The 11,952-nt window shown below is 41.8% G+C and overlaps 1 protein-coding gene across 1 annotated transcript; it reads right to left on the bottom strand.

The window, feature by feature from the left end:
- Nucleotides 1-441: 441 nt before the first annotated feature.
- LOC138291092 (interleukin-8-like) lies at nt 442-4,319 on the bottom strand. The gene is made up of 4 exons (XM_069230294.1): nt 4,105-4,319; nt 2,609-2,738; nt 2,430-2,513; nt 442-1,166 (listed from the first exon to the last, which is right to left on the bottom strand). The coding sequence occupies exons 1-4, from the start codon at nt 4,160-4,162 to the stop codon at nt 1,148-1,150; spliced, it is 291 nt and encodes a 96-aa protein (XP_069086395.1). The 5' UTR covers nt 4,163-4,319; the 3' UTR covers nt 442-1,147.
- Between the last annotated feature and the right edge of the window lie 7,633 nt (nt 4,320-11,952).

The following is an 11,952-nucleotide window of genomic DNA, read 5'->3' on the forward strand; positions in this document are numbered from 1 at the left end:
AATAATGGTGCGAGTCAGGTGCGTTTTATTCTGAAGTACCTAATGTGGATATCGTGAAAATCTGGTGTGCAGTCGCGTCTCCTGGACTTACGTTATGCACCCCTACATTAGCTGATGTAGACAGTGGGGTTGGGGGCGTAGGCTTGCATGCCATAAGTGAGCTTTACTTCCGGCTAGCTAATGCCTTGTGCATCCCTTCAACATTCCCGTGTTACGACGAGGGGTGGGTGAGCCCACCTCTTTTACAATCACAACTAAATGATGCAGATTCATATTTAGATCTACATAAGTACTGGTACTGTAGTGAAGCACACATTTCTCTCCATCTCCTTAAGTAGATTACGTGTCAAACACACACAAAGCCCATATAAACTCAAGGTCCGAAACAAAAACTGGTCGGACACATTTAATTCATCAATATCTAACAGACAACACGAAAGATCAATGTTTTAACAAGAAATCGGTTTGTTTATTGTAGTACTTAACGAACACTCACTTGGCATTAGCCAAATAGACATAGTAGCATTGTCAGATAAGGCTATGACAGTATGCCATACATAAAAAAGACATAATATATGTCATACGCTACGAAGAATATTACCATTCTAGTAACTTGACAATAAATATGTACATATTTAATCTCATAAACATAAAAAATTAGAATGTACAAATATTGTGAAGGCTTTGTAGGTGCGAAAAGTAGAGCATCCTCTGCATGTCTGTCGTAGAGCGTCTGGAGTAGCAAGGATAAAGCTCTGAGCTGTTGCAAACATTCTGGCATTGACCTACATGGGATCCTTCAAGAAGCGATTGCGAGTCCAGACGCGCCCTGCACTAGTGAATCTCTGCAATGTCAACACATCCATAAGTGTCATCATTGGAATACACATATAAAAAAATCCTGCCGCTCGGGACTATGACTCAGGTTCAAGGCCTTTAACAACCATTACAGCCCTTGGCAGTAGGCTGCAATGCTATATTATCAAGCCATACACATGAGCTGAGCCATGTGCAACTGCAATCTGCCTGCCTGGCTCTAACTGCATGCTCTTGTCCCACAAGGTCTCAAGAACATCTCTGGTTCACAACATCATCACTTGTAATGTGAAAGTCCAGTCCCTCCATGCCACGGGCTTCCTCGTATTCTTCACTTGGGATTGGACGACCTGAAACGATAAGAGCATTGAATTTAGCATCTGGTCAGACATCGAGGAGACACAGCACAGGTTTGGTTGGCCTCGCTGGCCCTTCTTACAGTTGTGGCGTTTGACATCAATAAAGGAGTTTTAAAATAAAAACACCAGTGATAAGTTGTATAGAGAGTATTAAAATAGCGTTGTTTCTAACAGTCCCACACTTTCAGACATGAACGAGTCAAGGACAAGGAATCAAACAAAATGCAATGTTCATGATTTTAGGGATTTACTCATGTAGGTTTATGACTAGATTTTAATGTGTGACTTTACAAGCACTTACAAAGCATTCGAGTAGTATTAGTCCATCTTAACACATCATGAGAAAGGTTTGGACCAATTTAAAGAATATGGTTTTGTGGGAAAATATTTATTGCATCAAAACTCAGACAATGACAGCGGCAAAGGACAACAAGCCTTTCCCAGCCTCACTTTGGCATGCAAGGACCATAGTCTTTAGCTTTGCCATGGCATTCTCAGAGCGATTGTTCTGTATTTGTATAACCCTTAATGAAATACGAGTACTGTTTCTGACAGTTCCCGCTGTTCTTGGTGGAGGGTTGTGTATTATGCGGCGGCCGGAGTCGGAGGCCGGGGTGTGCTGGGTACGCATTATCTGTACATTGCGCAGCCATAGCTAGTAAGCTAAGTTTTGCTGTACATGCATGTGTGAGGCGACTCAGGACCTTGCACTAGCGTGGATAAGACGGGAATATCTTCAAAGTTGGGCCCACGGGCAAGAAGAGTTTGGCTTCCTCCTTATGCTGCCCTAAACTATTTGTTGGATTTCTGCACAGCGTCTTCGTATATAGTTTCACCTGGCTGTAAAGACTTTAGAGAGCCACCTTCCAGAAAACTTGTCCAGCTATGTTTTTTAACAAGTTACATTCAATTTTTCCATGCAAAATGACTCCCATTTCAGAATGAAATAGCATTTAAGTTTGAGTCCTGTTGCGTGTGTTTACTCCCTCCATAACCCATCTAGTCATACTTCCGCTGAGCTGGCCACTATAAGTACGTATCTTCAAGGCAAGGACTGCCTTGGATGCACACATAAGGATGTAACGCAATTTTGCCCAGGATCACCGAAACTGTGAGAAGCATGAATTAGAACTTACTTTTCCTACTTATGCAGCTGAACACTAAGAAGCTAGACCATGTCTTTGTGCTGTTTAACCTAAATCACACCAGCAGGACATACATAAATCACTTTATTGGAATGACAGTGGCACACACCTGTGCAGCATGGAGTGTATGATCCTCTTCACCCACTTGGCTTCAGGGTCCAAACAAATCAGGGTCCCGCTCTTGAGTGTGGCTCTGTAGGAAAGCAACGAGCAACAGTCAGAAAATGCATCAGAGCTCAGTTTCTACTTCAAGCAAGCCTTTCCAGACAGGTACAAGCAGATACTTACATAATTTCCACCTTAACGCAGTGTGGCCCATGCGGAATGAGCTCAATGTTGGCGATCTGTTTGTTAGAGAAGGGCTTGGACTCTGTGTTGATGCACCGGCAGCGCAGCTCCGCCCTGTTGATGGTGGCCCCTGTGGAAATAGAGACACAGACTGTGAGATACACACAGACATACTAAGTGATGTGTGGGCACAAGCCTAGGCATTCACAAGGATGCGCCCACCGGCAGGTCCTTAAGAAGATAGACATGCGCCCACCCGTAGACCTACCAAAAGCTACACACACATCTACACTCACATGCACACACGGGCCTTCAGAGGTATACACACAGCACATGCACGCGCACACACAAAGAAAATCACACTAGCGTTCATAGCAATGCGCAACTCCATACAGACGCATAAACACACCCATGGGCCTTCAAGGAGATGCGTGCCCCTGACACCCATAGACTGCCGGTCGAAATTCCATCTGATTAATTACAAATGATTTCTCCAGGTTTCAGTTGCGATATATTAGTTTTTGGACACTAGACTATAAATGCCCAAAGGATAAATAGCTCAATCCATATCCCTACTGGACCCGTTAGACATAAATACCCCGTCTAAACTCGTATAAAAAAAAAACAGCTTTTTAAAAAATACATTGGAATGTCCGAAAATATTCCTGCAACTTCATCCTGGAGAAAACATTTGGAACTTTAGAGCTAGTGAACCAGATTCGAGTCTTAGAGTTGGCGCAACACCATCTGATTCTGGGCAAATAATCACTTAATCTACCCGTGCCTAAAAATAATAAACGTGTCCTTGTGGAATGTGATCATGCAAAGCGCTCCAATACATTCGGTCGAGTTAGCGCTACATTGAAGTACAAAAAAAAAAAACTAGTCAATTGCAATTTGCAGCAGGGATGCCAACCTGAGGTAGGATAATGCGCACTTTGCTTATCACAATAGCCTTCAAATCAAACAGCTGCTATTCCTTAGTTACTATAGGATGCATTGGAGCTGCGAGACGCGGTATCCTGTACCTCTGTTATTTCTTTGGAAAGGAGTATGATGTGTAAATACACATTTTGTTACCGACTGAAGAGTGACTTTCTAGTGTTTACTCGTGTGCACGAAGCACAACTGTGCAAAAGAAATGCATAGGCGGTTTTTCGGAGAGCAAACGTTATGCTTTACGACCCGACGTCGATATACTGCACAATGCATTTGTAATAAATAAATACATAGGAGGGACTCGCCACAAGTTCAGCTGAACTACGGGAAAGAGAAAACAACATATCTATTTTGTTTCCCGAGAATGAGATAGCATTTTTGTCAGGATGCCAAACTGACCCGATGTCAGTTAACCAGATACAAATGGTTTTAAATCAACCAACTTGCTGGCACATGGGTGTTTGTGAAACTGGGATTGAGAATTGCCCGGTTGATGTTAGATACGTTATTCCTAATGTTTTTATGACAGATAGAGGGTAATGCGCGTGCTGGCTTACCTCGGGAGAGGGCTGCAGCCGCTCCCAGCAGCAGCAGGATCGCCATGGAGCTGTTCATGCTGAGGAGATGATTCAGGCTCGCAGCGTGAATGATGCGAAGAGAGCGCGCTCTGCTGATTTTCCTGATAGCAAGATGCCTGTCTCTTGCAGCCTGCTTTCTCTCCCCTGTGTTTCCTTCACGGAGCCTGCCCTACTCCTTTTATCTGTGGCAAGTGGATTACGCCCTCCCCTCCTAGAGACAGGAAACCCTTGGGCGCCTTCCTGGGAAATTCCGCAGGTTAGCATGTGCCCTGCCCCTCCCACTGGCCCTGCTTTCCCCTGAGTGAGGAGGGGGCGGCGCCCACTCGAGGCAGTGTGCCAGGATGTTTGGATCAGTGCTCGTACCAGCAGCATGCCGGACAGTGCCTGGCCTCGTTATTTTATGACGTCCCTGAAAGAAACATTTACTTTTTGTTTTTATAATACGTCTTTTACCGGCACTTCTCATCCGTAAAAAGGCCTCTGGGACAGTGAGTAGCCGCTCTTCTATCATGCCGTTTCAATCGCTGGGCAGGAGGACAGTGCCTAACACCCTAACGTCCCAAGTCTTTTGACAAAAAAAAACAACGGATGCTTGTTCATGCTGCTGCTGATGGCGTTGTGTGTGTGTGGCTGTCCGCTTCAGGGCAATAGCTATTATTAGTGCAGTAGGTGCAGTGGCAGGGAGGGGCCCAGTGTACCCCAACGTGAAGGTATTTTGCAACCAAAGGGGCTCCCATATTCCCTGCTTGCATCGGGGCCATTGGCATTGACCGTTAGTACGTGATTGTGCTCTGCTGTGTACACCTTTATGGTGGACTCTTTTGGCTAAAATAAATGGAACCAAGCATTCATTAGATGGCACTCCATGTAAACCTTTAGGGGATTTATGGACGCACATCACCGTGATAGGGTTAAGGATATGGCATTTGTATCTAACATTCAATAAAGGTTTAGCAGATTAAATGGAACATAGCACTTCTGAAAAGGACCAAGACATTCAAATGATAAAATAAGAATTAGGAATATTGGTCATACTGGTGGAGAATGCATTGCACACACAATTACTCACCTTGCATGGTGCCAACCAAAACATCTGATCTGTCAACATGAGCAGCCAAGTGACAGATCCTGGACGCCAAGCTAGTAAGGGAAGCCTTGTATTAGACCAGCCCCACTCACGACAATACCAGACTATTCCAAGTAAAACATGAGCTGCTGCAGGTAAGATAACATTGATCTCATCTTTGCACCACAGCTCATTGTCGTGCACTCTACAAAATTACATACTGGTTTGGCAAACTGGTAAAATTAACAGACAAAACACATAATTTAGGCTTTGAAAATATTATCTAAGAGGCTGAGAAGGTGGTTCAAACACACAACTGCACAAGACAGACGTCAACAGAAAAAATGCTGGGGCATAACGGCCAAGGTGTTCGTGTAGATAAATAGACTCTGGTTCACATACTTGCTGCTCCTCACTTCCCACCCTTCCCCTCCTCCAAATGCCCATGAAAAGCAAGCACAGGTAGCACCAGGACAGGTGTGAAACATGGCTACCTTGACCCTTGAACCCACGTTGAGTACTTCTTGCCTTCATTTTATTAACCTTCAACAGATGAAAGCTGAGCTGGCTCAATCAGCAGATTTAAGGACAAATAAAGTAGCATACCTTCTCCATCTGTGCACCCAGGATCTGGAACGACACCCCGATATCTATCAGGTCTCATTCAACGCTATTCAATTTAGGTAAGAGCTGAAGGCACACCCCTTTAAAGAACAGTGAATGTTGATGCAATAACAGGCATTCTCACTCTTAATATCAATCTACCCCTTCAATCACAAGCTGACTGTTTTCACCCTTTAACCTTGTACAGCACTTTGCTGCTATTTAGCTTTGTCTGTGCTATAAGAATACACATAAATATATACATTTAAAACTACAACTCCCATTGTATTCTGATCTACAGTCTGGGTGCATTAGGCCACTCCCATGGCTGGCCCAGCCAAACCAAGTACAAGTGTAAACCAAGAACATTCCTTCAGTAGGCTGGGGAAGAGGAATACTTTCAGAATTACAAGATGTGAGAAATCATCAGATCATCTATCCCTACTAGAAATCCCAAGGGAGGGGCTATAGCTGGACAATCCAGAAAACCCAAATAGAGATGAGAGTCAGAGCTGTTATCTCAAGTAGCTTTTAACTTGTGCCATAAAGTAATTATAATCTTTGCCATACAGAGTTTTGCCATCATTGCTGTCATTTCAAATGTTGCAGCGATGTTATCAATGATGTCAGTGAACATGTCATGAGTGATGTATTATGCAAGCAATTAGTCCATGCTGCAGGCACGAGTTATAATTACTTTAGGGCACAGGTTATAGTTATTAGAGATTACTGCGACCTGTTAATTTCATTTTTTTTAGTTTAAAACTTTATTTTGTCACTGAAACTTTCACCCAACTTTAACATCATTTTAACCTTTGTTTCTTGCAGTGTATTTCTAAGGGTTTTTAAACATAAAGTAATATTATATTACCATACGCAAATCCAATCGAATGTAAGGCCTTTTTGCCTGTGCCCAACCCCCTACAATGGTGCTACCTTATGCAGCACACAGCCTTCTGGCATGCACAACATGCAGCTGGTCTTGCAAATTCTAGACACACTAAGGCCAACCTACTGACTCTGTCTGAGTCACAAAGCAAAGTTGGCATATTGGCTTTATCAAGGAGCGAAATATCAATGGGAATAAAGAAAATGTATCCTCTTTGTCACCAGTATTTTTAACCAAATGTATATTTCAGTAAATCACACAGTACAATGTTTATTAACACTGATTATTATAGAAATATTAATAACGTTTTAATTAAAAAATATAATCAACATTTCTGTGAATCTTTCTTTTGAGATAGTTTTTATGATTGTATTTTGTGGGCTGAGAAATTGTAAAAATGACTCAGATACATTTTAGAACAATCTTTTTTAAATTTGAGGTAGTGGGAGCCCCTCAAATCTAACCATCAATATACTCTAATATTTTTGTACTTTAATTTCTCTAAAACTACTGAATGGATTTACACCAAATCACTAAAAGCAGACTTTCTGAACCAAGATCTAGCCTCCAACTAAATTTGGTATAGTTCAATTGAGCAGGTTTATGGTAGCACAGCTAAAAAACACCTATTAAACATGCATGGGGAACACTCATTTTTGTCAGCCCACCCTTGACAGATCCCCCTAAAATTTTCCATGAAGAAACTAGGCAAAAAGGAGTACTTGTGGAAAGTTTTGCGAAGATTAGTAAAACGGCGCCAAAGTTATTAGCAAACCAAAAAAGGTGTTTCGATATTGAAATGCACTCTTAACTGTAACTACCTAACTATGTATATTACCCAATGACAGCCTCATCTAAGTAATAGAACATTGGAATGTTGAGAGCTCCATTTAAAACAATGGAGTGCTTTGGGTTTATAATGGCTGGGAGAAGACAGGAGCTGCAACATTCCAGTGTTTTTGCTCACAGCTGTTGCTGTGAACAAATGCCTCAGGAGCCCCAGGGGATTTCAATTCCCTCAGGCTCCCTGAGGCCATTGTTTTATTTATAAGAACATTCTGCTCTCTAGTGAGAGAATGTTCTAATAGCCTTATAGTCTTCCATAGCTGGGCTATACTGGCCTTAAACTCACGCTCCTTTGTTAAATGATGGAGCGGGCCTTTAATGGCCTGTATAGCCTGCTATGGCTGGCTATAAAGCTATATGAATATCTCTCCACTTATACATAGTGGCGGTCGCCACTGGCTATCTTTAGTTAGGACAATGTTTCCATAGGAAAAGTATTTTTTGAATTGCTTAACTTTGAGCCTTTTGACGAATGTTCACAAAACTTTCCAAAAAACATCTCATTCACCTCAGCTCCTTTCTGGAAAGTTTCAGGATGATCTGTCAAGCGGAGGACAGGAAAAAGGGTATTTTCCAAAAACATTTTCCCCATTAATTTTTCCATAGGGAAACCCGACACAGCTACAGCCAAAACAGCTGAACAGAATTACACCAAGTTTGGCAGAAAGCAAGATCTTAGTCCAGAAAACATGCTTTTTGTGATCTGGTATAATTCCTGTCAATAGTTTTCGAGAAATTAAGCTTAAAAAAATAAAGATATGTCATGCCGTAGATAATCCATGAAGCTGACAGATCATAAAATAAGATTTGATTGACTACCACCATATCAACAAAGATGTGACAGCAGCCATTTTAAAACTCGGGAACTCAGTCCCCTGTCCTATAAAAAAGTTAAATCAAGCATATAGGAGACTGGATAAGGATACCCTGCCTTCGTATGCCTGGCCTGAGGGTGGGTGGGTGGTTGGTGGGCTAATGGGGCAAAAATTGAATTTTTTTTACTTTCCTGGACAGAAAACAGAAATTTGCTCTTGCCCTGCGGGAGCTATGAAAAATGTTGCTCCTACCCGGTGGGAGCAAATTTAGCCAGAAGGCCCACACCAATTCCCATTATGGTGCTGTGGCCCTGGAACTCCCCAATGGCCCCAATGAAAGTTGGTTTGCGGGTGCCGTGAGTGGGCACCGGGACACCCACCAAACATTTAACAATTGACCAGTTCCTGCCACAGTGGTAGCTGGGGAGCCAGGTGGAGCTGCTGGGGCACTGGGACTCCCCTCCACAGCCCCCAATAAATAAAGGTGGCAGGCACCCAAACAAATAAAACACAAAACAAAAAAGAAATGTTAAAAGAGTGAGAAGAGATGCTAATTTATTATTCACTGCTCCGGGCCAGGAGGATCCCATAATGCCCTGCAAGGATATTCATTTTTTTTTTGGATGCTGGTGGTCTTCCTTGAAGAGAGAGGGGCACCATCAAACCTTCTTTTAACAGTGTTGGGTACTGGAGGGAGTGCAGCGGCCCCCCAACAACACAAAAACACAGTAAGTCTCCCTAGTAATTAAATCCAGGACTGTAGGAGAGTCCCCTTGAGGTTGATCCTATGGCTGCACTTCTTGGCTTGAAAAATGTTGAAAAAAAACGTATGTTTGTTTAATCTTTTTTCTATTAAAATGCATTACTAAAAATAAAATTACACAATCATCTTTATAAAACATTGCTATACATGAAGCATACATCTGATTATAGTTTTGGGTGGTGTTATGACAAACCAATAGTTCTGCTTTAAATACACAGAGGTGCTACCTGCTTGATAAAGCCTTTAGGCCAACATTTTGTATTTTGACCCTTTGGAAAAAACAATAGGCCTGCCTTACTTAATATGACACCTTCTGAATTGTTGCATGACATAGACATCCATGCACAAAAGTTGGGGGTAGGTGCAGGGCCTGGCCACAGGCCAGGCCTAGGGGCCATCCCCATGCTATGAATGGCCAAAGGCCATGCATGCTGAGGGGAGTTGGATGACCAACCCCACGCTGGACACGGCAATCACAGCAAACACTTCGGGTTTTGACAATGGTACCTCTAAAGTAGGCGCAGGGGGCAGAGATGAAATGCTTCAGCAAGCAGGGAGTTGCTGTCAAAGCAGTTCCATTCTTGCTTCACTTGCAATGCGGGGGAAGCTCCAAGGCTTCCCCTGCAATGCCAGGTAGCCCATAAGGGCATTCTTTACAAAAAATAAAACAAAAGAAAAGTAAGGGCAGTGGGGGGAGCTCTTGAGGGCTTCCTCACAATATCACATAGCTCATAAAAGGCTTTGTAATCTTTATAATAAAAATTGAATATATTAAAAAAAAATGTTTTTAAAATAAGTAGGGGCTGTACGAGAGTCCTTAAGGGCTCCACCCGTGGTCCCTAGTTTTTTTACATATATATTTTTTTCACTACAAAGCCCACAAGGGGCAAAAAAAAAAATAGAAACCCCCCCATAGTTCAGTGTGAAGGTCATGTCATGAGTGATGTAATATGTGAAGTCATAAGCAGTGCATTACGCGAGCACCAGTTATAGTTAGCTGAGGTACCTATAACTGCTGAATTGCCACGTTTTGTAGGAGTAAATTCAGAACCTAACTATAACATCCATGTAACCTTTGTTTTTTTCAGTGAATTTGTAAGGTTTTTTAAAATCTATTTCCTAACTATAATGTCCTTGTAACCTTTGTTTTTTCAGTGAATAAATATATATCTATATATCTATATATATGGCGACTATATATACATTCACTGAAAAAAAACAAAGGTTACAGGGAAGTATAGTTAGGTTCTGTATTTACTCGTCAAAAAACCATAGAAGTCCTGCAGTAATAGTTGGAGTTCTTTCAAGTAACTATAACTTGCGCCCTAAGGCAACTATAACTCGTGCCTCCACCATGACAGCTAATTACTCTACATATTATATCATGGATGACATCTTCCATGGCATCTTTGATATTATCACTGCAACATTAGCAATAAAATTATTGATAAAAAAATTGTGCAGGGCGAGGACACGAGTTATAGTCCCTTAGGGCGCAAGTTAGAGTTACTTGAAATAACTCTAACTATAACTCCTGAACTTCTATGGTTTTGTACGAGTTAATTCAGAACCTAACTATAATGTCCCTGTAACCTTTGTTTTTCACTGAATATATACATATATATGTATATATATATGTAAATATGTGTGTATCTTCACGAAATATTCAAAACTAGTGTCCTTGTCAATTCAGATGCTGTCTGGAAAGTTTTGGAGTGTTCCGCCAAGCGAAGGCCGAGGAAAAGAGGTGTCCCAAAATATGTTTTCCCAGTGCAATTTCCCTTAGGGATTTTATACACAACTACAGGCCTAACGGCTGAACAAAATTACACCAACTTAGGCAGAAAGCTAGATCTTGCTCCACAAAGATCTCTTTTTGTGAATTGGTGCAAATCCGTTAAGTAGTTTTGGAGTTATTAAAGGAAAAAGAAATATAGATATCTTGGGACATGGATTCTTCGAAAGTTAACCTGCAGTAGATCTGCAGACCCTGGGCAAATGCAAAGCCCTTATTGGCTGTCTGCAACCTGAGAGAAAAGTTGAGGCTGCCATTTTTTTCTGTCTGACTGCAACCTGAGAGGAAAGTTGTGGCTGCCATTTTCTTTCTTGCATTGGACCCAGGGGAGGAAAAAACAATAAAAACTGACATAAGGTATCAGGATCCAGGCAGCCTGATAACCATAGGAAAGATGGAGGCAGAAATTGGACACATTTTTGGGGGGGATCTGTAGATCCACCTTAGTGCTCAGCACACCCCCCCTTATGAAAACTTGTGAAGGATCTGCAGATAAAAAAAATAATGAAAAAAACACCCACTCACACACCAAAACTTGCTGCGCACGGCGGAGAGCTGTGCGCAGCGCTTTGATGCATAGCCAGGCCCGGAGGCAACCCCCACCATGTGCAGCAGTGGTTGTATTACTGTGAGGTAATTCAATGTTACTTTACATTTAAAAAGATACAAATACATTGAAAAAAACAAAGGCTACATGGACGTCATAGTAAGTTTGAAATTATACCCATACAAAACCATAGGAATTCAGCAGTTATATTTATACTTAACTATAATTGCAAGTATAACTATAACTGCTGAATTTTTGCAGTTTTGTATGGATAAAATATCAAACTAACTCTAACGTCCCTTGAATCTTTGTTTTTTTTCAGTGAATATACACCTACATGAACTTAGAAGCATTCCAGATAGGCCCCTTTCCACCAGAGCCTTGGTAAGTTTGCCACAAACCTGGAGACAATTGAGTTTTGTTTTTGTGCAGTGTGTATAAGGCAAATACTGTTATTAAATACATGGTGCAACATGAACATCTATTTAATCCTATGCAATTGA

This window comes from Pleurodeles waltl, chromosome 1_1 (genome assembly GCF_031143425.1).
Source record: "Pleurodeles waltl isolate 20211129_DDA chromosome 1_1, aPleWal1.hap1.20221129, whole genome shotgun sequence".
NCBI classification, from domain to species: domain Eukaryota; kingdom Metazoa; phylum Chordata; class Amphibia; order Caudata; family Salamandridae; genus Pleurodeles; species Pleurodeles waltl.

What these genes read in the sequence shown, in the direction of transcription:
- LOC138291092 (XM_069230294.1), bottom strand. Translation starts at nt 4,162, where the DNA reads ATGAACAGCTCCATGGCGATCCTGCTGCTGCTGGGAGCGGCTGCAGCC. An exon ending in GGCTGCAGCCCTCTCCCGAG is followed by an intron (nt 2,739 to 4,104) that starts GTAAGCCAGCAC and finishes CTATTTCCACAG; the next exon opens with GGGCCACCATCAACAGGGCG. An exon ending in TGCGTTAAGGTGGAAATTAT is followed by an intron (nt 2,514 to 2,608) that starts GTAAGTATCTGC and finishes GCTTTCCTACAG; the next exon opens with AGCCACACTCAAGAGCGGGA.